Genomic DNA, 23395 nt, shown 5'->3' with positions numbered 1-23395 from the left:
TTTGCACTGTGTAAGGATTTAAAACTGCTTTATTGTTATTTAAATGTGATATTAATGCATGGACCAGAAACAAAGCAGTACTGTATTAAAATGTGCAGCAAGACTTTTTTATGATTTTTGAATTATATTTTTCTGGAATTAATGGACTTTTTTTCCATTGCTGGCAATGGGATGGGCGCGGTTTCGGCATGACGCATCTGGCCTGTGGGCCAGCGGTTTGACACCCCTGGCCTATATGATGGTGATATTTATACATTTTTGTTGTTAAAACAATCCAAAAGTGTAGAACAATAAAAACAGATGTCATTTGTGGAGTTAATAGTTTCTTACCTTTAACTGTAGGTTTACAAAAGATTGGCATTAACATCACTCCATGTTCAGAATCAGTATGCTATTTAATGCTAAAGACATCACTGCTCTACAACAGGTTGATCCTTGATAGAAACAGAATGCAGGAATGTAGGACTTGAAATAATTCTTAGAAATTTAAGTAGGGAATACCTGATAACTTGAATTATTTTATAGAAGCAGTGTGGTGCAAAAAAATAAGCTTGTAGTGTAAATCAAAATTAAGTTTAAGTACTAGGCCTTGTAAAAAAAACAAAACCTTAGCTTTTCCCCTTTTTACATGCATCTGATTCCTTAAAAACTTTAGGAAATAACAATACAATATAATTTTATTTATTTATTTGGAAAAACTCCCAGGCAGAAATTGTCTAAATTACTTGGGTAGAGTAAAGGTTATGCTTTGGTAAGATATAAATAAGACTGATTTATTATGTCTTTTCATTACTTTACAACAATTTAAAAGAGACCACTCTTCTTGTGACAGATCCTAAATGTATTTAGGTTAAAATAGACCATGATTAATGAAAGGAAAAATCAAAAGTTACATGAAATAAAAGCAATCAATAGTTTTATATTACCTGAGAGAAATTCTAAATTAGAAAGCCAATGATTTTAGTTCCAGAGAAGTGTTTTAAACATCTACTGATTCCTTTTAATATACTCGGCACCTTTAGGAATAAATATTCTTACAGGTACATACCCTGCTTCACAATATTGAGGTTTGAAGAGATTTATTTTTTTCAGTTATGAAAGGTTTAATCTAGAGTGCTATTTGTTGTTGTTGTTAAGAGAAGCCATAATATAGACTGTATATAATTTATAATAATGACCATAAATTTAAGTAGCTTATATTGTTGGCAGTTTTCTTTATATATAGTCTACTTATAAATAATATAAATAACAATTTAGTAGAAATTCCAGTAAAACAATTTATTGCTGGAATGTTTGCATATCTCAAAATGTTATAAATACAGCTTTAAAAGATTATATATACTGAGAACCAGCATCAACAATACATTTTAATTTACTGACCAAATTATTATTAAAAGAATTTAACTTAATATACTGATAATTATAAAAGTCAAAGATACTATTAAAATCAGAAATCTGAACATTTTTCTATGGTTGTAGCTCTTAAACGATTGTTAAATTTAACTTTCAGTTCAACAAATATTTCTACATTGATATAACACTTTCTAGATATTTAAATATTGACTGTATTATACACATTCCCTACCCAGTATGAAATTGTGGCTAGAATATAATGGCCTTTGATTCAATAATTGCATTAAAAGTTCCTCAACAACAACAACAATAACAATAATAACGATGAGGAAGAAGAGGATGAAGTAATTATTCATGAATTGTACTTGAACAATAAAGGTCTATATTTGGTTGCTATTTTTGTTATCAGATTATAGTTGATCAAGCACTGTGCGAATCCACAGAATCTGCAAAAAAATCTATACTGAAAAGTGCACCAATGAAGTATTCCTTAACTTTCTTTAGCACATCTCTGAAATAAATGTTGAAATGTAAAATAAAATTTATAGTAAAAGCTGATTAAGTTCAACAGGTTATTAGAAGAGACTATATGAAACTGAGTTGAACCGTGGAGACCTTGTTGCTCTCTGAGCTTGGTTGATTGCTTGTAGAGATTTCATTACCTGGTGATTTGACAAGTTTCCCCGTGCCCTTTTCATTCAGGAAATGAATTTTAAAAAACCCTTTCTTTAGGATTTATAATAATACTGAATGTTTGAATCTTACAAAAAAGGAAACACTTAAGAAAACAAATAAGCCAAAATAAAATAGTAGTTACAAATTATATTGAAAATGTTAGCATTCTTTGTATTAGTTTTATCTAATCATTCCAAAATTTATACACCTTTAATATCTTTACACTGCTTAATATTATTTGGGTTCTATTGCTACATGGAAATAAATACATATTCCTAGCATTATTTTCAGATATATTTTTGGCTTTTCCCAGGTTTTAAAATATATTCTAAAGTAGAGAATTACTAATAATTACTCTTTATTCATATTATGTAAGATCTTGAGTGTGTCTCAATATACATTTTCTGTTTTTTAAAGGATTAATTAGAAATAAGAATGAATTCCCTTGGTTAATTTGTTCAGGGGCACATAAATGAAACAGAAGAGGTAGTTTCAAGTGTATCTTAAAATTTCAGGATAATAAGCGTTCTTGCTTTAGGCAGCAAGTAAAAGACCCACAAATTTAAACAAACTTAAATTCAGGAAATGAGCTATCTGGCTGCTCATATTGTGTGCCTTATCATAACTGGCAGCTTGACGTAAAATCTGATCACATGACTGTCAAAAGAAGCATGTAAATGAATAAGAGGTCATCTTTTACCTACTCTTCTTGTAAAGGAAACACATTGAAAGGAAATTTCAGTCAAACAATGAGAATATGCAAATGTTTATAGATTTCCTCCAATCAACAAAAAAACAACAATCCACTGTTCTCTCCTATAACTAATTAATTTTTACAAATACTCACTTAAAGAATTATCCAGAGAGATGTGGAAGGAAACCAATTTTATTTAAATTAGGAATATTAAATTATATACATGTTTGAGTTAATCATTAATTTGTGATTAGAGCAAGTATTTTAAAACAGTAAGCAAGTACATGCAAGACCTTCAAAACTTGTTTTATGGTGCCATATCACCTTAGATGAACATTTTGCAAAATGAAAGCAGAATTGAAGGCATTTAAAAAATGTTGCTGATATGATGGTGTGACTTTCTCCAATAATCAGCACCTGTTGCCCTAATAACAATTTTATAATCAATTTCTTCCTTAGGATTTTAGTTTTAAAATTAGTTCAACCATACTATATATCTGTTCTGAACCTAAGTAAATACCACATGCTTGATTGTTAAGGGCTATTTTCAGTTCCCTGAATCTTGTTAGAAGTAACATATACAACAAATTGAGAAATATTTTCTAAGAACGTGGAACTGAATGCTTTATCCCTTCTGACTTCTGATTGAAAATGCACAGGGTTAATGTGTAAAGCAGAAATCAAAATCTATTGACTACTTTTGAGTACATAATATTTGGGATTCAAGACTGAATCATTCTTAGTCAGCACTGCTTTTTTTGCAAAGTGGGTGGCAGTGTAATTCCTGTACTATTTTGATTACTATTATCATTCTAAACAGTAGATAACGTAGGTGTTTTCTTTAACAACAATGAGGAATAATTGCTTCTATAGTTTAGCATTAGAATTTATGTGGAACATTCACAGATATTTTCATGGATCTTAACAAAGTGTATTAATTGCATGTATGGGAGATTTCTGATTTGTAGATTGCATACTTAGCTTGATATAATTCCATATTTAGCTTTCTAATGTTAGACAACTATAAACTGAAGGCATGAAAACATAATTGATCTAGAGCTAATACAATATTAATTTGCAACAATGCATTTGTATCCCACAAAGGCCGTTCAGGGTGGAGAGAACATCTTCTGGGGTTAGTTCTTCTATATAGGAAATTAACATTTTATAGTTGTCCATGCCCAGTTCTTTGTGAAAAGTCAATCCTGTTATGGAAGCCATTTTATTATTATTTCTACCACACATTTCCAAATATCCAGATGTATCTCTAGCCAGAAAAGTTTGTCTTCTTTTGATTTAAGGAAATTTTCAACAAATCTTGCATCCACTTTTTCTTTCCTATATCCTCAGTACAGTAGTCCTCAATGATATCTCAAAAGGATCCTCCAACTGAGAACTTTTTATTCAGTGTGGAGGACTTCTTGAATGAAGAGGTGTTTTACACAAATATACATGCACATACACATACAAAAGCAGTCCCAGAGAGAAGGAGCAAACCCCTTAAAAGATCTTCCAAGGCATTATTTTAAATGCTATGTAACATGAGATGTATGTCCCCAAGGTGCTTTTCCCAAAAAGTACTGGACTTTTTTTGTTTTTTCTTTGAAAACAGTTTACTTTCAAGAAGAGAAGCAAAACGTTTTCAAGAGAAAAAAAACAAGAAAGCCCAGTTCCCTTTTGGAAAAGCACTTTGGAGCTAGATTAGAAGATTTGAGAATCTCCATAGACATGAAGACATCCAATATAAAAGAGGAAAAAAATGGAAGCATACAATTTTTGTTTTGTGCATGATTTCCTTTGGGAGCTGTTGTTTTGCTTTTCAGCTGATAACATCACAGATACTAACAGAGCAGAAGAATCAGGTGTATAAAGTAGATCATATCTGAGAAGCCATATTCAGTTGCAAAAATAAACTGTGTAATTTAGGTAGATTTTGTGTTAATTTAGTCGTATCCTAAGGCATAGAAATACGCACTGGATTATCATATAAAGAAGTAAGATAGTGAGTGTAAGGACACACAGAAATTCGTGGCCAGCAGTATTAGCTGTGTGGTGCTGAAATGGCCTAAAGTTCTACCTCTGTTTATTTCCTATATGCTGATTAAAAGTTGGTCCTCCAACACATGATCACCATTTTAAAGCTGACAGCATCAATAACATATTTGCTGTACTTTGCAGGCAGCATATTGCTTGATATTTGTCTATATATGTTTAGTACAATTTTAATTTTTGAACTATGTTACAGTTCATATGGAAAGGTATCCCAATAACATTTAAACATTTAAACATGTGTTGTGTGTACAATAAGTGTGAAATCAAGTCTTACTGTCTTTTGCAAATGCCAAAAAAAATAAATCAAATTCCATTAGTAATATATTACTGATTTTATTAAAGATTTTTAAAGAACAACTTTGCCAAAATATTTGTTCAAACCACTTTTTAGAACTCAAAACATCAGGAAACATGGTTTCAGTCTGCTCAGCTGATACAAGCTCCTCAATATTCTGGTTCTAGCTGTACTATCTTTCAGCAGGAGAGCAACTATTGTAAGCTTGTTTTGTAACGTAGCTCTCATGCTGGATTACAATTAACAAACTATAGTTTGCACACTCCATTCATGCCTTTGATTTTCTGTCATTCAGTGTTTGCTTGCTTGCTTGCTTATTTGTTCAATTTCTGTCTTGCAGGACATTTAAGGTGATAAATTCTACAATAACAGTGTTTATAAAAACTAAACACTATGACTATAAACAAAATTAAAAACTACTACCCCAAAATAAACTGTTTTCTTTCCCAAAAAAACAAGAAATGTGATTAATATAAATGGAAAACATGCAGCAGAAGTTAGACTTGACAAATTTCCAAGAGCTTCCCCACCCATTCATTCAACTTAAGTGGCTGCACACACCTTAAACCATGAATTAGAGTTGGTTTTTTTTAAAAAAAAAACCTTAGTTGTGGGAAATGATATAAAAATGCACCTAGCATTTCTATCAGCAACCAGACTTACTCTAAAAAATACCCCATTTTCTTTGCATAACTTCTGCCATTGTTACTATACTTCAAATGTTTTTGTCTGCATGATTCCATGTTTACTTAGTTCCTAGTCACTTTGAGATTTAATTTAACAGCAGAAGATATAGAAACATTTAAAATAAAGTAATAAATAATTATCTTTCTCTATTGCTGAGTTCTTCAGATAATATCTAAGAAAACAGTTGTTAAAAATCTGTGTTTCCATCTCTGAAGACTCAGCAACAGGATGCACAGAATATAGTCTTCTGCTCAGCATGTGTGTTTTTTCAGGAAAGAAGTGCAATAAATTGAGTTGCTATGAAAGTCACTGCTTAAACTAAAACATTGATCTTTTAGAGCCACTTAAATATTGTGGAGAGGGAAAGAAATGACATTTATATACAATTAATCATAATCACGTTATGGCATTTAATTCAAGGTGCTCTTCAATGCATGATATATGTTATTTTATAGAGATTAAAATCTCTGTTTTCTTTAGATAAGGCTTATTTTATCGGATATAATCACTAGATCTTTAACAAAAATGCTAACATCTAATAGACAATGGCTGAGTAGAGTTAAATGGGTAGTGTTTTTTTAAAAGAGGTATTCTGGTGATTTGGTTATCTGTAAAACATTTATTTCAGTTTACATGTAATGCATTTCTTCTTGTATTTAAAATCTATTAAATGCTATTGTCTTGAATTAAGAACTAGGTTATTTTACCAGTGCATGTTAAGAGACACTGTATTGAGTAACACTAAAGTAATCAACCTCTATTACAAATGCCTCTTTCCTTCTTGAAGAGTAATATAAGATCTTTATGTAATTTTGGATCCTTTCCTATAAGTTGCATGTCATCTGTGTATCACCAAATGCATGCTTTCAAAGTTACTGTTTTTTTTCCTTTTTTTCCCCCTGGAGATTGAATAATTTTAAGTGCTTTTTGTTTTCTTTCTTTTAAAATTGAACATTAATATTTATTTTCTTTCCAGCTAAGTTTATAATATAATTAATTGCTAAATTCCAGTTGTTCTCTTATGCTTGATTAATAGAAAAGCATATTCATATAGCATTTTGTAAATGTGTACAATTTTATTTTACACTGTAATAATTTAAAATTTATTTTTTAAAACTGTTTCCCCCCTCCCCCCCACTACTACTACTTGGGATGTAAGGTTTATACCATATAAAATGCTAGTTTGCATGCATTCATTTAAATACTAAAAACTGTAGTACTGCTCGATCCATATCTGACTGCTAGGTTTCAATTGACAGCTGAGGATATGTGACTGGACCATGAATCAAAACGGCAGGCATTTATACCCCAGTGCCAATGAGGATACATTGGGAATTACTTGGCAAAGGTAAAATTTTAATTATTTCCACACCTAAACTATCTTGGGTTCTTCGTTATCTGTCTAAGTTGGCCTCCAGGATTAAATTTGTCAAATTTTAACTGTAAAATATCTAACATCTTTTGAATTACATGTTTAGGTCAAATGAACATTATGGTTAATGCCAAATACTGATACAATGTCAAATATAAAACTGTGTGAAGAAAGCAATATAGCCAAAATAGATAGATACTTTGAAGTTTGTCAATTTATATTATGTTTATATTATTTGTGGTTTTAGGAATAAAATACATGACAAGTAACACATAGAAATAATACCCACATAGAAATAATACCCAAAGGAACTATTTGAGAAATCACATGGGCAGGTTTTATGAATTTAGGAAATGTTCTTGAGGTAAGCTAAAATTGTCTTATACTTAATTAGACTTAGCTAGTCTTCCTTTTCATAAAATTACTTTCATAGTAAGTAAAGTGAAACTGCTACTTCGAAATGGATACTGATAGAAAAAGTTTAACATGCTAGTTGATATGTGTAATTAAGTAACTCCGAATCTTTACAGAATTGCTTCTAATTCAATTTGATAATGTCATGAAAAGGTATTATTTTCTCTTTCTTTCCTTTTTCATTGAAATATTACTCCAGATAATTTCCCAAATACAAGAGTAAATCCTTGGAGAGTTTCAGGAGATGTAGTGGAACGGGATGAATGTCTCCAAGATCCCCCAAGTGGAATCTTACGGGCATTCACTCTCTTTAGTGCACACATGCAACCAACATATATATATATATGCACACACATATACAAACCAATTTTCCTTCTCATTTTATACTAAAAGCTGCAAAGTAAAAGTATGAAGTCCTTCCTCTTTATTCCTTTATCCTCTGCTACAGTTCTAGAAATTATCACTCATATTTAATGGCATTTCTTGAATACAGGTAGTCCTCAACTTATGAGCACAATTGAGTCCAAAATGTCTGTTGCTAAGCAAGACAGTTGTTAAGTAAGTTTTGCCCCATTTCTTGCCACAGTTGTTAAGTGAATTGCTGCAGCTGTTAAGTTAGTAAGATGGTTGTTAAGTGAAACTGGCTTCCCCATTGAATTTCCTAGTCAGAAAGTTGCAAAAAGTGATCACATAACTCCGGGACATTGCAACCCTCATAAATACATACCTGTTGCCAAGGGTCCGAATTTTGATCACATGAATGGGGGGACGCTGCAATGGTTGTAAATGTGAAAAACAGTCATAAGTCACTTTTTTCAATGCTGTTGTAACTTCGAACAGTCACTAAACAAATACTTGTAAATCGAGGACTACTGTATCTGTATATGTAATTGGTTATTATTGCTTTTGTTGTTGTTGTTGTTGTTGTTGTTAGTTGCGAAGCTGTGTCCGACCTAGTTATTTTAAATCTGTATAGACTGGATTGTTTGGCTTACCTCAAATGTAAACAGTAAATAATCTCCATAGGTTCATTTCAACCAATAATCTCCATAGATTCATTTCAACTATGCTTAGTTTTGTTCAGAAAACTTCTTTAACGAAACATATTTTATAGCTATTCTTTGAACTGCCTTAAATGTCCATTTGTTCTCTCCAAAAATTTAACATATTTGTAATTTATATTTTTTTGTTTGTTAATGTTTGGTAGTGATCATGTATGTTTTCATCATCACTGTCATAGTTAATCTTTAATCCCCCCAAAACACAGTTTAAAAAAAAAATCTTGATTAAATATTCCATGTTTTGTAAATTGGTTCTTCAATTTATTGTAACTGACTTTGTATATATGTACCTTCATGAGAAAGAATGTAAACCAAATGTGTTAAAATGTGTTATGAATAGTACATGAACTATTAATAGGACTAGGATCATGTTGGGATTCAAATCCATCATAGTGCCAATCTAAATGGAGAAAAGGCAGTAGTCAAGAGAAGTGTGATCATTTTTCCAATTCAGAATTGCCCTATCTGAGTTAATTTAGTCTACAAGGAAGCTGGGGATTGGATTTGAAGGTGTCATGTCACTTTTGGTACAGATAGAAGATAAGTTTTGGGAACGCAAAACTTTTGAAAGGGCATTCTTCCATTCTTAATGGTATTTTCAGAGATGCTGTACAATGGGGACAGGAGAAAACCAAAAGTCTTCAAAAGAGATATTCAGAACCCCACATTGAATGCCTTGTCTTAGTGTGAATGAACAGCAGACCTTGATTCAAATTTTACTGGGTGATTTTGTCTAAGTAACCTTAGAGAAAAGAGGTTATTTTGGGCTAGGCCAGAGGCTGTAGACAAACTGATGGTAATTTACTTTTTATTCACAATATAATACTATTGTGTAAATGATTTTTTGAATAGTGCCCACACTGTTTCCCGGGATCCTCCTTTTTTGTCCCTAGTATTGTTACCATAAACTTCCACTGAATATTAATTGTTTACTTATAAGCCCCTATTTTCCTTTTGTTTAAATAAATTTTATATATTTTTTATAATCAGCTCCTAATTAGCCTTTACAGGGAAAATACTCTAAACATGGTAAGCATTGCCCAAATACATTCAGAAATAGGTTTTATTTCATTTTAGCATGGTTTAATTAAGATATAATTAAGCAAGAAAGACCAATACAGTTCCTGGATATTAGTTCTAATATAAATTCAACCAGCATGCAGATATATAAAACTTTAGGAATATCTATATGCTCTAAGTCTGAGGTAATTTGAATTGGAACTTAGTTTAAGAAAATCATTGAATGTGTGTATGTGTGTGTATGTGTATGTACAGAGAGAGGTTTTGTTCAAGGGTTTTGATGGGAAGGTCAAAGTGGGGCAAATCATATTGCATCATGACATCATTGGTCAAATGATGTAAACTACATGCAATACTTCATTTGTGTCATTACATAATTTGTTTCATTTCTGTAATGTCATGATGTATGCTGTCATGGCTTTTATTTAGGAAGCTACAGTTTCTAATGTTTGGTATTACATTGAACTAAATATTTAGAAATGTTTATACAATGCACAACATGCAGTATTAGCCCTTATTTCATGTGGTAGCTTTATCTGACCCTGAGAGGTCAAACAATTACTGCTGAATAAGGCCATAGTATTGAACTATTAGCGGTTGTGAACTTTCAAAGTTTTTGGCCAGATTTTTCAAAAATGTAAGATTAAGGCAATAATTATCAGATATTAGTAATTTGTGTTTTAAAAAGCGGATGCATTTAATTCTGTTTTATAAAGGGTTATCTTGAGCACCAATTTAATTTTGCTGTTCCCAGATCCTAACTTCACATTTCCTGCTTTCAGTTTGCCATCTTGGCTGAGAAGTACAAAACAATAGTTAGCTTCTTCTTTGGGGTCAGAACACTGAATTTTTTTTCTACTCTATCCAAAGCAGGAGGGTGTCAAAATATATAACTTTTTGGAGCAGCTTTCCTTGCTCCCCTCCTGAGGAGCTGTTTGTTTTGTTGCTGTTAAGCAAGTAAAAAAAATGAGTTTACGGTATGGGAAAAACTGGGAACTTTATTTTAATGTCAGAACAGCCTTGCAGATTAAAGCTTCTAACTTAAATGTAAACTTTAAAAGAACCAAATCAGTAGCAAGTAACCTCCTTCTTTTTGTTTTTTCAAGTGATATAAATTGCCTATTATATCATAAGTTTGTGTGGACTAAAATGCAGACTCAGTTTTTACAAATAAGAATCACGGGATGAAAATACTGACTGATAAAATCATTGGAGTACAGGAGGTAGCGGGGAAGGATTTCTGGCTTGTATCAGTTTGTCACTATCTCAGTTATAGTTTCACCCAGCTCTCTAATAAAGAAAGATGTGCAGAGAATTATGTTTCCTTTCCATTTAAGCAAACATCTTCTGAACACTTCCTAAGAAATTAATTGTATTCCAGCCAGACTTGCATGCTGCCATCCCACAGGAAATGGGTCAGCAATCCATTAAGATGCCATTAGATAATCTAATTTGGAACTTAATCTCTAAATTATCTATGCTCTATACTTGAAGCATACTTGAGAGGAAGAAAAAAAAAGTTTGTTTGAATCGATAGGGAAGCCGAAGCGTGAAGAAGGCTGTTTGTTTTTTGTAGCTGTGGTCACGTCTCAAGCCGTCTGGTAACCAGGAGAAACCAGACATGATGTAATTCCAGATTGAACTTGAACTTCAGGGACTGAGAATAGGAAAACAATAGACCATAGGAATCAATAATGTCCATTTTCCACATGATTATGTTTGGCATTTTAAATTAACATTTATGGAAAAAGCAGCAAAACTATAATATGACCAACATGGGGTGCAGTGGGGAATCCACAAAGGAAAAGAAAGAAAGAAAATTTCTTTAGCTGTATTTTGTGAAACGAGATTTCAAGAGAGTAAACTAGTTGTTTGTTCTGAGCACCCTTTTGTTCTCTTAGGTAGGATAAACTTAATCTTATGTTTCCTGTCACATGATTTTGGCCCTGCTTTTAGGAAAGGAGCATGTTTTAAAAGTGCTCTCAGCTGTGAAGTGGACTGTTAACCCCTTGTGGATCACAAAATGTCTATACTCAGTTTTAGTCTACATAATGTCTTCAGCTATAAATAAGGGCAGCTTTTCAGGAGATGTTTCTCTTAACATTTACCGAATAAAATAAATATATGGTAATGACTGGCTTCGTCAGTGCCTGCAAAGTTGTATCATGATCTGCTTAGCATCTTTTGTGAAGGAGTTTAGAAGAAGAATAAATGCCTGTATGGTTTTACCTTTTAAGAAATAATTTCTGAAAGGATTGAGATGAAGCAAATTAAAATTTTGTTAGGAAAAAAGATTGATATAATATAAAAATAAACTTTTTGACTGATCTCTCTTGCACTGTATTTTAAAACAACGTGTCAGGGTACACAAGAGCCATTCCCCCCCTTCCTACTTTTTCAGTCACCAAGGCCGCCAGAGGATATGGTGACAATATAGTGTTTCATTAAAAGAAATGCAGCATATGGAGGCCCTTTTAAAAGCAGTTTCAGGGCAGGGTAAGGAAAAAAGTAAAAGATGGAGGAAGCCTGTTCAACTTAGTATACATATTTGATTGTTTTTTTGTAAAAAAACAAAAAACAAAAACAAACACCAAACCACTATTCTGTGGAAGTTTGCAATTGAAATGCACAAATAGGAACTTAGGAGTAAGGATTTCAGGAGTTGAAGGAGGGGCGAGCGGAAGAGAGCAAGAGAGAGATGCTGACTCACTTTCTGATTTGTTCTATCAAAAGTTAAAAATAAGTTCTGTTGGTATATCCTGTATACAGGATGAGGAACCAACAGATGTGGCAGCAGGAGGAACAGATAAGCTCTGAAATAATCATGAAATTTGACACTGGGTGTATTAATTATGCATATAAACAATTGATTCCAAGAACAGGATGTTTGTCACTTGGGTCTAGTTATTATATATTCAAGACATACTGCCGTTTCTGTCTATAATAATATCACATTCCATTCTTGATCTTTGGAATAGTTTCTTCAGCACCCTCTTAAATGTCCAGAATGTCTAAAATAGGCCATGATCATTTTCATCACTGACACAATAACACGCATCCAGAAAGTGTCATTTTATAATACTAGTTGCTGGGTTGTGGGGAGCAGTATTTTGTCTTACAAAGCAACCCTTTAGTTAGATATTGAATTTTGGCTTCCTTTACACTTATACTGTAGTTGTTCTTTGGAAATGCTGCATGTGACATTGGTACAACCAGTACTGATAGTTTAATCTCTCTGTCTTACTAAAAATTTTTTATGAAAACTTAGTTTAACCAGGCAACTTGGAATGTTAAGAAAAGAACATGGTAAAAAGTATGATATAAAGGTGAATAGTGGAATTCAAATGAAGGCACTCTGATTTTGTGGAGTAGAGTTGATGAATAAATGCATGGAAGTAAAGACTCAGGTTTGAATGAAAGGGCTAAAATATAAGTTAGAAGGTATATATTTGTCACATCTGGGTTGTTTGGGTGTGAATAAAAGTATGAATGGATAGATTTATAATAGATCCATATTAAGCTTCAGTGAATGGTGATAATAGTAGAATGAGAGATGAGTTTGGGGGTGAACAGCACAACATTCTGAATGAATGTGATCTAGGAGGGAAAAAAATTATTGGATGACATAAACAAATGAGTGGGATTGGGCCCTTTGGAAGACCCCAAATGAATGAGAATGGTGATTCATGAGTATGAGATTAGTTGAAATTCTTTTTGTTTCAGATACACAATTTAAGCATAAATCTATTCATGCCTACTGATGGTAAATGAGTAATATAAACATACAATAGATTTTATTGTCATGTTTGAAGATGAAGTAAAGTGTAGAAGGATGATGGGAAGTTTACACTTAGTGAAAGTAAAACATGTGGGAAGACAAATCCTTATGAAAATATATTATAAGACATAATTCTCAATCAAATGAATAAAAAGTAGATATAAAGAAGTTATAACTGTTTAAAACAGAACAAAAAGACTAATGTCATAAATTACCACAAACGTGTTGGTAAAATATGAAATAAAAAAAATGCATGATTGAACAAAAAAGCATAGAATGTTACTGCAAAAAGTGAGTGTAAGAGAAAGATACTATATGTTTTATATAGAGAGAAAAAGAATGCAAAAATATTCAAGGGGACAAAGACCAAAATGAAGCATTTGGCAGAGTGAATGGATTTAAAAATAAATGTAATGAAATGATTTGTGATGAATTCAAGGAAAAAAATGTTGGAAGGAATATTTTAGAAGTTTCTATGGGAATGATAAAAATATTTCAAAAAAGAATTGAAATGGATGCTAGTAGTGAAAAAAATGTTGAAAAGTAAAAGTATAACATTTCAAAAAAAATTGAAATGAATATTATGAATGTTAATACTGAATAAAAAAATGTTGAAAAGTAAGTCATAAATACTGTCAAATTTTAAAAAATGTTAAAATACAGATGTTGCTTGCTCATGGAGTAGCTATGGGATTTATTAATATGCGCATAAAGACTGCATCTTTGCCTGAGGATTGGAGAATGCAGTTGATTTCCTTCACAGAGGAGAAAGTAGTAATAGCAAGTAGTAAATGCAAGAAGTACCAGTTATTTACTTAAGTATTGATAGGAAGATGTTGGGATGTATGGTGAAGCTTATGCCAAACCGAAGGTGCCAGACCAGAGGTTTTTTTTTTCTTTATCGCTTCATTGACAATGTATATCGGTGAGAAAGTTTACTGTACACAGTGAAAGTATATAATAAAGCAAATAAGCTTGAATTTTGCAAGAATGTGGTTTAAAAGTTCAGTGTTGAATGTGAAAGGAATAGTATATGATAGAAGAAGGTATGAAAAGAGATGAAATGCTTGGCAAATGGCTCAATATCATGCAGGCAATAAGAGAAATATGTGTAGTGTTCTCTTGATTGTTTAATAAAAGTATGAATAAATGTGTAAAAAAATTAACTAGTTCTGGCAATAGAAGTGTTTTGAGAACTGAATGCCTCTGGAATTTTATTGGTGAATTAAAATTATTTGCAACAAATATTAGATTGCATAATAAAAAGAAAAGTACAGATCTGAAAACAAATGAATCAAAGTAATTGTGTTCGATAATGAAAATGGAGTGAATGAATAAAAGTTATATGTAGAGGGCAAAAACTAGAGCAACCTAATGAACTAGTTATTTGGTAGAATGTTGATTAAAGTTGGACAAAAAGGTGGAGAAAATTAAGCCAAATTAAGTTGGTAGAATGTATTCATTTGTAGAATGACTATTGAAAGAAGCGAAAATTGTTGCACATAGGAGCATGTTTCTGCTTACTCAATTTACTAGTTGGTTTATTTATTTGTATCCCACCTTTATTATTTTTAGAAATAACTCAGTTATTTCACTCAGACGGTGAACTTATCCAACACACCTCCCTCGTCCTGTTTTTCCCACAACACCAATCATGTAAGATGGGTTGGGCTGAGAGAGAGTAACTAGCCCGAAGTCACTCAGTTGACTAAGGCATAGAGTAGTTTAGAAATGTGTTTGGTAAAATAACAAAAGAGAAGGTCAAGGGTAAATGAGTGAAGAAGGAATGTGGATTATATGCAGAAGAGGATTGGTACCAAAAGTTTTGCTTAGATGGTTCTGTCTTGTAGAGGAAAGGGTTGAATTGTAAAATAAAAATATTGTTATTGGTTGCAGAGTTAGCTAGATGTTTAGACTAGACATGGCATTTTTGTCTATCAAATTTTTCCCAAGGATCTGAGACAGGCAGATGTTGTTTCCTAATATTAAAGATATTGTTGCTGGATGTAAGCTGTTCCAAATGAAACTGGTACTTTTTGCAATTGACTTAATAGTGATTTGTCAACGCTGATGGCATTCAAGTAGTGTTCCAGATATTTTGTGATTGCACCTAAAGCACTATTACTATTGGTAGTATCTTTGCTTTCTTTTGCTATAGTTATTCTACTTTTGTTTGCAGGTTTTTCTATTTTGGGATTTTTTTCCAGTCCTTTCTCTTCTATTCTGCTGTCTCCAGATATTGCAATGTCCACTTTCCAAATTTTTTTTTTGTCTTTCTTACAGGTATCACCAATTGTTAAGTGTGGGGTGTTGTGTTGCAGTTGCTTGTCTGCTTGAATTCTAAAATCCCAGACACTTTATCTTCTTCATTTTTTATTACTTGGTCTGTTTTGTAATCCCACCAATTTTTGCATACAGGCAAGTGGTATTTCTTCAGATATTCCAATGCACCATTGTTACTACTTTGTTATGCCTTTATTTTTCATCAGTACATGTGATTTCCTTACAGTGGCTAACTAAGTGGTCCACTGTTTCTTCAGCTTCTTTGCATAAACAGCATTTGCCAATTGTTGCTGTCTTCTCAATTCTGGCTTTACATACATTTGCCAGGTCTTATTATCTACTTTGCCTGTTTTTTTTAATGTACTGGCCATGTAATACTTTGAGTTGCCATGTCTTTTTTTTTTTTAGTCTTTATTTGATCTTTCTTATAGGGCATTTTGGTCTCTCCCCAATTCAGTAAGCCCACCAGGTATACTAGCTTTAATGCATCTTCTTCACTATCCTTCACATATTCTTCCAATACCTCTTTTTCTTCTTCAATTATCTTGGTGTACTTGCAACATTCCATACCCATCTATGCTTCTTAGTAAATTGACAGATATTGAGTCTGTCAACATCACTGGGTGGATGAAAAGAATGATTCATTGTCTTCTGGTCTTTATATTCAGATACCTTATAACTGATATATCCAGGTGTTAATTGACTTGATGATATTTCTTCCACTGAGTTTGAATTTAAGATCTTCTTCACTTGCTTATTTATTCACTTCTAACCTTCATCTGGACTTCAGTGCACTTGATGTTGTCAGCCTGAAGGATGCCTAGGTATTTGTATTGATCTTCTTCATCCAGATTTGTGATGTTACTTCCATAGGGCAGCTTGATTCCTTCAGTTTTCATCATTTTCCTCTGTTGGTGGTAAAGATGGTACATTTTTCTAGTCCAAATTATTTTGTACTATCTTGGCTATAAACGGACAGCTATTCCATTTCAGGTGGTGTTTTTCCATATAGTTTCAGATCATCTATGTAAAGGAGATGGTATAGCCTGGCATATTATTTTATGTTTAATAGCCATGTCCTGAATGGTTCAGTATCGTTGACGGAGTAATTAGTACTGTGACAAAGAGTTGTGGTGAAAGTCTCCATGAAGATTTCTCTCCTGATAGTAACCTGTACAGTCTATCACCAGTTGACCAGCAACTGTGTCTTCTATTGTGCCATTGATCTTTGCACAAAGATTCTGATGTTATTACTGACTCCTATTATTTATAGGCATTTGATTTTCCAGTCATGTGGCAGGGAGTTGAACTTAATTAATCCAAGCTATGTTCAAGCTAGTCTTCCTTCTCGTAACACTTTTCTAAAATCATCTTGACAATTAGAAACTGATCTTTTGTCCCTCTGCTATTTGTGTGGTTTCCTTTCTGTCATTTTTGTGCATTCTATATGCTCAGTTATTTGTTTCAATTCCACTTTTTTTTTCAGATAGAGGATTTTGTTCTTTCTGAGGAGAAAGTAGAGTAGAGGGTCCCTGGTTTGGGAATGAGAATGGCTCAATAGCAATTTATTTATTTATTTATTTATTTATTAAATTTATATACCGCCCTATCTCCCTTACGGGACTCAGGGCGGTGAACAGGCGATACTAAAAACCACGATAATAAATAAATAGTTTCTGTTCTAAAATCGAATTAAATAACAGGCCTGTTCTAAAAACACACCCATACAAAAACCCCCACTGAAACATAATCAAACTACGCCNAGGGGAGCCCCATGTAGAGAGCATTGCAATAGTCCAGGCGGGAAACAACGAGGGCTTGAGTGACTGTGCGTAGGGCGTCCCGATCCAGAAAGGGGCGCAACTGGCATATCAGGCGAGCCTGATGAAAAGCCCCCCTGGCCACGGCCGTCACATGATCGTCTAAAGACAGCCGAGCATCCAGGAGGACGCCCAGGTTGCGGGCCCTCTCCGCAGGGGCTAATGACTCACCCCCGATAGCCAGAGATGGAACCAACTGGCTATGACGTGACGCCGGAAACCACAGCCACTCGGTCTTGGACGGGTTGAGACGAAACCTGTTCCTCCCCATGCAGACTCGCACGGCCTCCAGGCACCGGGACAATGCTGGCTTTTTCTGCTGCTGACAGATCTATAGTAATCTGCTATCCTCTGTTCTGCTACTTCTGATTTTGGATGTTACTCTTTCCAGAATTGGTGCATTCTTTTCATATCTCCTTTTCTCATTGGACTTGATTTATTAAGTCTTTGTATATTTTCAACAGATATGTTGTTGAAGTAGTCTGGGAGCTGTTGGCTCTAATTGCTCAAGTAGTGACCTGAATCCTATAGTCCACTTCACACCACATGTGCAGGATCTCCAAAATCTAGTACAGTCCTTGTTGATCCAGGCGATGACCAATCTTCTGTAGGTTTCTATATGTTACATCTTACCATATTATTTACGGGAGACGCTGTCTTCATCTGACTCCTCTGATGAGACCTGTCCAGTGTGGTCGAACCTCTGACACAGCTCTCATGATCTTCAGACCAAGCAAACTTACAACTATGTCCTGGTAGCATTTCATTGGGAGCTGGCTTATTATTGTTGCTTTAAAACATGTATGCCGCTTGAGTCTCAACAATTCTTAGCGACTTACAACAATCAGAAAATTTACAATAAAATCAATAAAACATAAAATATAAAGAAAAAGTGGCAAGTGTGATAGGCCAGGTTGAATGAAGCTGGGATCTCGTTCTCCTTTGCCAAAGACTGAGTGAAGAGACAGGTATTCACAGATCTCCTTAACAAGATGAAAGAGGAATTAATGGGTGGAGAGGAAGGGGAAAACTATTGTAAGCTGTGATTGATTGAATTTTATGGTGTTCTCAGACCTAGAACAGAAGTTAAAAGAATAAAAGGCAATGTATAAATCAGTGTATAGATGTGGTGTAAGCAAAGATAGCTTGCAAGGATAGAAAGTTATAGAAAATAGTGAATGTTCATATAAATTAAATATTTTCTGTTCTACTCTCAATTTATTTTGTTTTATTCTTGTTTCCTTTGCTTTGCATAATGTTATGTATTAGCATAATGGGCAAATAAGTAAATATATGTGTGTGTGTGTGTGTGTGTGTGTGTGTGTATGTATGTATGTATGTATGTATATCACTAAATTAAAAATGTAAAGATGATGGACAAATTTCAACTTCTATTAGAATTAAGTAATGGCTTACTTTTGATCCAGGCATCAATGCGTGCTGCATCTGTTCTTAAGGCATATACTGTTCTTAAGTCATATAAAAAACAGGTCTCCTGTTCTGAGGCATTGTCTCAGATATGACTTGGGGCTAGCATAATTTATCAGTGGCTGAAAAGAATCTGCAAGTTAAATAACAGCATGTCAATAATTTTCCTTAATAACTTTATAGATAACGTTCTTTCAATTTCTTATTAACAGCTTATTACATGTTTCACAAAACTGTTAAAATTTGTTATTACAATAGTAGTAAAAATCAAAAGATTTATTTAACCTGAAAAAATATCAGAGCAGTTCTGTGAAGTTGGTCTTCTTAACTGGGCATGAATGGTGTTGTCTAGTTTCTGTAAGACTTCTAGACTAGAAATATTTTAAGTCCGCTTTACATTATATTTGCCACAAAGTACTAATAAAAAAAATTCCCCAGGTAAAAAACAACAACATTGTCTTAAAACAACTAATTTAATGCTACTCTTTGCGCTTCTGTCACTCCTGCATGAGATCAGTTCCTGCAGAAAACAACACAATTTTTATGTTTGGTCTTTTCAGTTCCATTAGTGGCCAAGAGAAATATTTAGCCTTTGAAGGCTATAGTGATCATATGAATTACAATTAGCAGAATATGTGTGGATCACTTGGTGGAGGGAAGCTACTGTTGCATCTTTATGGCAAATGTTATATGCATATAGATGCAACAACAAGAATAAATAATTTCTTAAAGTAATTTTATGCATACCAGTTATATTATGTACTTAAGGGACTACAGGGTCGTAAAAAAAATGTAGTGCAGAACATGAATCTCAATCTACCAGTTCATTTAATCTGAATATTTATCTATCTCAGCAACTATTTTACATTTTAAAGCAATATTTATTTCCTCTATAAGTGTATAAACCTAGTTATAATACAAAGGCTAATGCTGTGTATTTTTTAACCTAATCAATATACAGCTAGATGGAGGCTTGTAAAAATCTTGTGGATTTGCATAACAATAACTTATGAGAGTTGTACCATTCCCCAAAGATTCATAAATAACTCTGATAAATACTTTGTGTGGACCTTTTTAACACAATTAGAATATGGTGGGCAGTTTGAAATACTTAGGCAAATGTTAAAGTTGTCAAGTTACGCTGCAACAAGAATCCTGTTTGTTGCTGATTACAATTCATTTTCATTGAATAGTCTCCCTAATAAAGGAAAAGAATAAAAAAAACATTTTTCTCTATACCTGGATATTAAATGTGAACGCTGTTATTAAGAGAAGCTTGTGCTGATAGGAATAATATTCTACTCTGCAAGCATCAAGTGTTGTGTTAAATGGCAGAAAGCAGCCTATAGTAAGCACTTATTCATTTGCCACAGCTAGTTTTAGGATTAAATTGATAAGAGCAATCAGTCACTGTATAATATTCTATTTGCACGTTGAAGTTAAAAAGTGCTATTAGAATTATTGTTCAAACATGAGGTCGGGTGGCTTTCATATATTCAGATATTCATTCAACATTTAAATGTTTTTCTGCTTTCTTTTTTCTTTTCCTTTAACAGTCCTGGTACCTGGGCTAGCTTGGTCCCCTTTCAAGTATCAAACAGGACATCAATTCTGCCCACAAATGTCCAAAATTATGGTTTGAACATAATTGGAGAGCCTTTTCTTCAAGCAGAAACAAGCAACTGAGAGAGATTGAAACTGAACAAATACTATAAAAGAAAGGAAGATGGGACAAAAAGCAAAGAAGAAACTGAAGAAAGAAGAAACATAAACCAGCAATTGCAGCACTTACAATCATTAATTCCCTTAAGATTGAAACTGTAATGGCAAAACAACAGCAACAACAAAAAACGGGATTGGGGGAGAGGATCGATGATATTTCACTGATGCGTGGAAAGATGCTCCTCCTGAGTAGCCTTTGTTCTATGAAATCCACTGGGAAATAGATGTTCTGTCTCTGACAATATATTTTAACTGACTTTCTAGATGCCTTAATATTTGCATGATAAGCTAGTTTATTGGTTTAGTATTCTTGTTGTTTACGCATGGGATCACTATTCCTAGTTAGCTCTCAAAACAAAGGCTAGGAGGCATCCACAGAACTGCAGGAGAAGGAAGGCCAGAAGCCATTTTTTTTCCTTAGCAGTCTGATTTCTAAAAAACAAAATTCAAAGAAAAAGAAACAAATTCAGCTTTTAGTTGTCAACCCCAATTTATTTAACTTAGGTCCTTAACCCAGTCTTTTCTTAGTGTGTTATCCAGTTTGAATTTTTCAGGAAGTCGTTTAAATAAGCAGGCATTCTATAAAATCAATGCCTTACTTTGCGTAAAAGAAAGTGTTATCGTCTCAAATGACAGTTTAAAAAACCTGAGAAAGACACTAAAATAATTCCCCATGCTAATGAAAACATTAGAGGCAAGTGCAATTTAAAACCTGTATCTAAAGGGGATAATTGTTATAAGTCCTTTAGCCCTTGGACTCTAAATCGAGGGGATTAAAAGACAAGATAAGTTTCAAAAGTATTCGAACAAATGTATTTTTCCCTCACTTTTGAAAGGGAGGGGTCATTAAAAGGCATTAACTAAATCAAGACAAATCATTTACTTGAGAAAAAGAAATTAATTGAAACACAGCACTTAAAGTTGATTTAGCTTCTGCCTCCTTTGAGGTATCTTATTTATTTAAAGTTACTGGTTGGATCAAGAACCCATAAATAATGGAAAAGGTTCTCTAGAACCTTCATGAGAGAGACTGAGAGAGGTAAATCCATGTCACAGGGGCATAGCTTCTGGTTTACAAATGGGAATGATAGATTGTCAGGTTGTGGGAAGGGGATCTGAAATATATTTTTTAAAAATGCACTCTTTAAAAAGCCTAATGACAGGGTGCTGAAAACTTGCATGGTGCTCTCAGAAATTAGCCTTGTTTGACAGATTTCTCATATACACAATATTGTGCATGGGCATTTTGCCTCTATGTCTCTATAAAAGAATAATTTAAAACTACTCTATCCAGTAATCCTAATTTGCACGAAGTTATAATGTCCACATAACGTGCCTTGCCTTGAAATCTAAAAAAGTGACATCACTACACTTATTTTGCTGCATTTATTATCATTTTAAATCTGTACCATTTTTATGACAAAATATTTTGTACTCCAGATGGGAAAACAACAACAAAAGTGACATCATGGATTTTTTAAGCAGTTATAACTTTATCTCACATTTATAAAGCATATCATGGCTGTGTATAGTTGCCGCTTAAAAATTGTAATCGACCAGCAATATTTTCAGTATTTTGGTGTTTTTTCTATTAATCTTTCATGTTTTTTCATCTTCCAATTAATATTGGGGGGAGGGGATTCAAATTTATACGACTTATGCAATACCAAGTTTTGCCTATGTAGGTAGTGCTTTTAGCTGTATTGGTTATTATAGGTAAGTACACAGATTTAAAAGACAAAAGATTAATGTATGCTTTTTTGTTTGTTTGTTTGTTTGTTTTAATTGACCAAAGTGGGTACTGCTATTTTTGCAGTGTGATGAGGTCCTTTTTGTGTACTAAGAGATGGACGGGGGATTTTTTTAAAAACTACGTACATATATCTATATATTCTGGGGTGGGTGGGGAGGATTTTTAACACTTGACAGTGTAGCTGTGAAGCAGAGCATTGGCTGGGTGAAGGCTACAAAGCAACTCTTCTTCCTACTGTGATGTAAAAACAAAAAACCTAAAAAGGTATTTTCTTTTAAACTTTCCACCTGGGGTGCAAGCTGAAATCATTTCTGGTTTGAAAACAGGCATAATAATAATGAAAAATAAATCGGAATGGATTTTATTGCAGGCAGACCTGATTTGAGAAAGAAATATCTACTTAAAAAAAAAATCTCAAGACCCACAGAGATCAAAAGCCCTGTAAAGTTTTGCAAGTTAGACATCCATCATATAAAAGCCCAGTTTGAGATTTAAAAAATCACATAGCATACACTACCAAAACAGTACATGCTACGTGACAAAACATTTTCCAGAGATGCTAATTGTATACTAAATATTGAATTGGATTCAGTATTCATTTTCTGTGGGAATTCCATGATACTGTTGTATCCTTTGTCCTCTTACAAGAAATGAGATTCTGCCTCCCTTTTCTGCATTCCCCAACGTCACTGATTTCCATTGTAAGAGGTCAGGTGGCAATGAAGGACTGGATCAGTCAATGACTAATCTGTCAGTGGATTGTCTTGCTGGATCAGATCCATTCTATAACCCTTCTCCCATATAGATCTATGCTTCTATATGTCAGTACAAATCGCCAAGCACAAAAATGCACACATACCATGTGTTTGTGGACAACCTGGATAGAAATTAAAATTAGTAATATAGAAAACTATCGGATCTGATGGCTTAATTATAAAAGTTTTCTTCTCTGGATAAAGGGTGATTCTATGGGATCACAGCCCCCTTG

At 33.3% G+C, this 23395-nt stretch overlaps 1 protein-coding gene across 6 annotated transcripts in view; it reads left to right on the top strand.

Moving 5' to 3' along the window:
* The window catches only part of NFIB (nuclear factor I B), a gene marked incomplete at its 5' end in the record, with an annotated part of 74624 nt that extends 52104 nt beyond the window's left edge, over positions 1 to 22520 (top strand). For 3 of the 6 annotated variants that reach the window (XM_015816817.1, XM_015816813.1, XM_015816812.1), the window contains 2 exon segments: positions 7016 to 7104; positions 20489 to 22520. In XM_015816817.1, coding sequence (XP_015672303.1) covers positions 7016 to 7104; positions 20489 to 20618 — 219 coding nt within the window. 6 annotated transcript variants of the gene reach the window in all.
* Between the last annotated feature and the right edge of the window lie 875 nt (positions 22521 to 23395).

The sequence above is a fragment of the Protobothrops mucrosquamatus genome, unplaced genomic scaffold (genome assembly GCF_001527695.2).
Source record: "Protobothrops mucrosquamatus isolate PMUCROS unplaced genomic scaffold, P.Mucros_1.0 scaffold504, whole genome shotgun sequence".
In the NCBI taxonomy this organism is placed as follows: Eukaryota; Metazoa; Chordata; class Lepidosauria; order Squamata; family Viperidae; genus Protobothrops; species Protobothrops mucrosquamatus.
The sequence above is the reverse complement of the archived record's forward strand: the minus strand, read 5'-3'. Positions and strand labels throughout refer to the sequence as shown.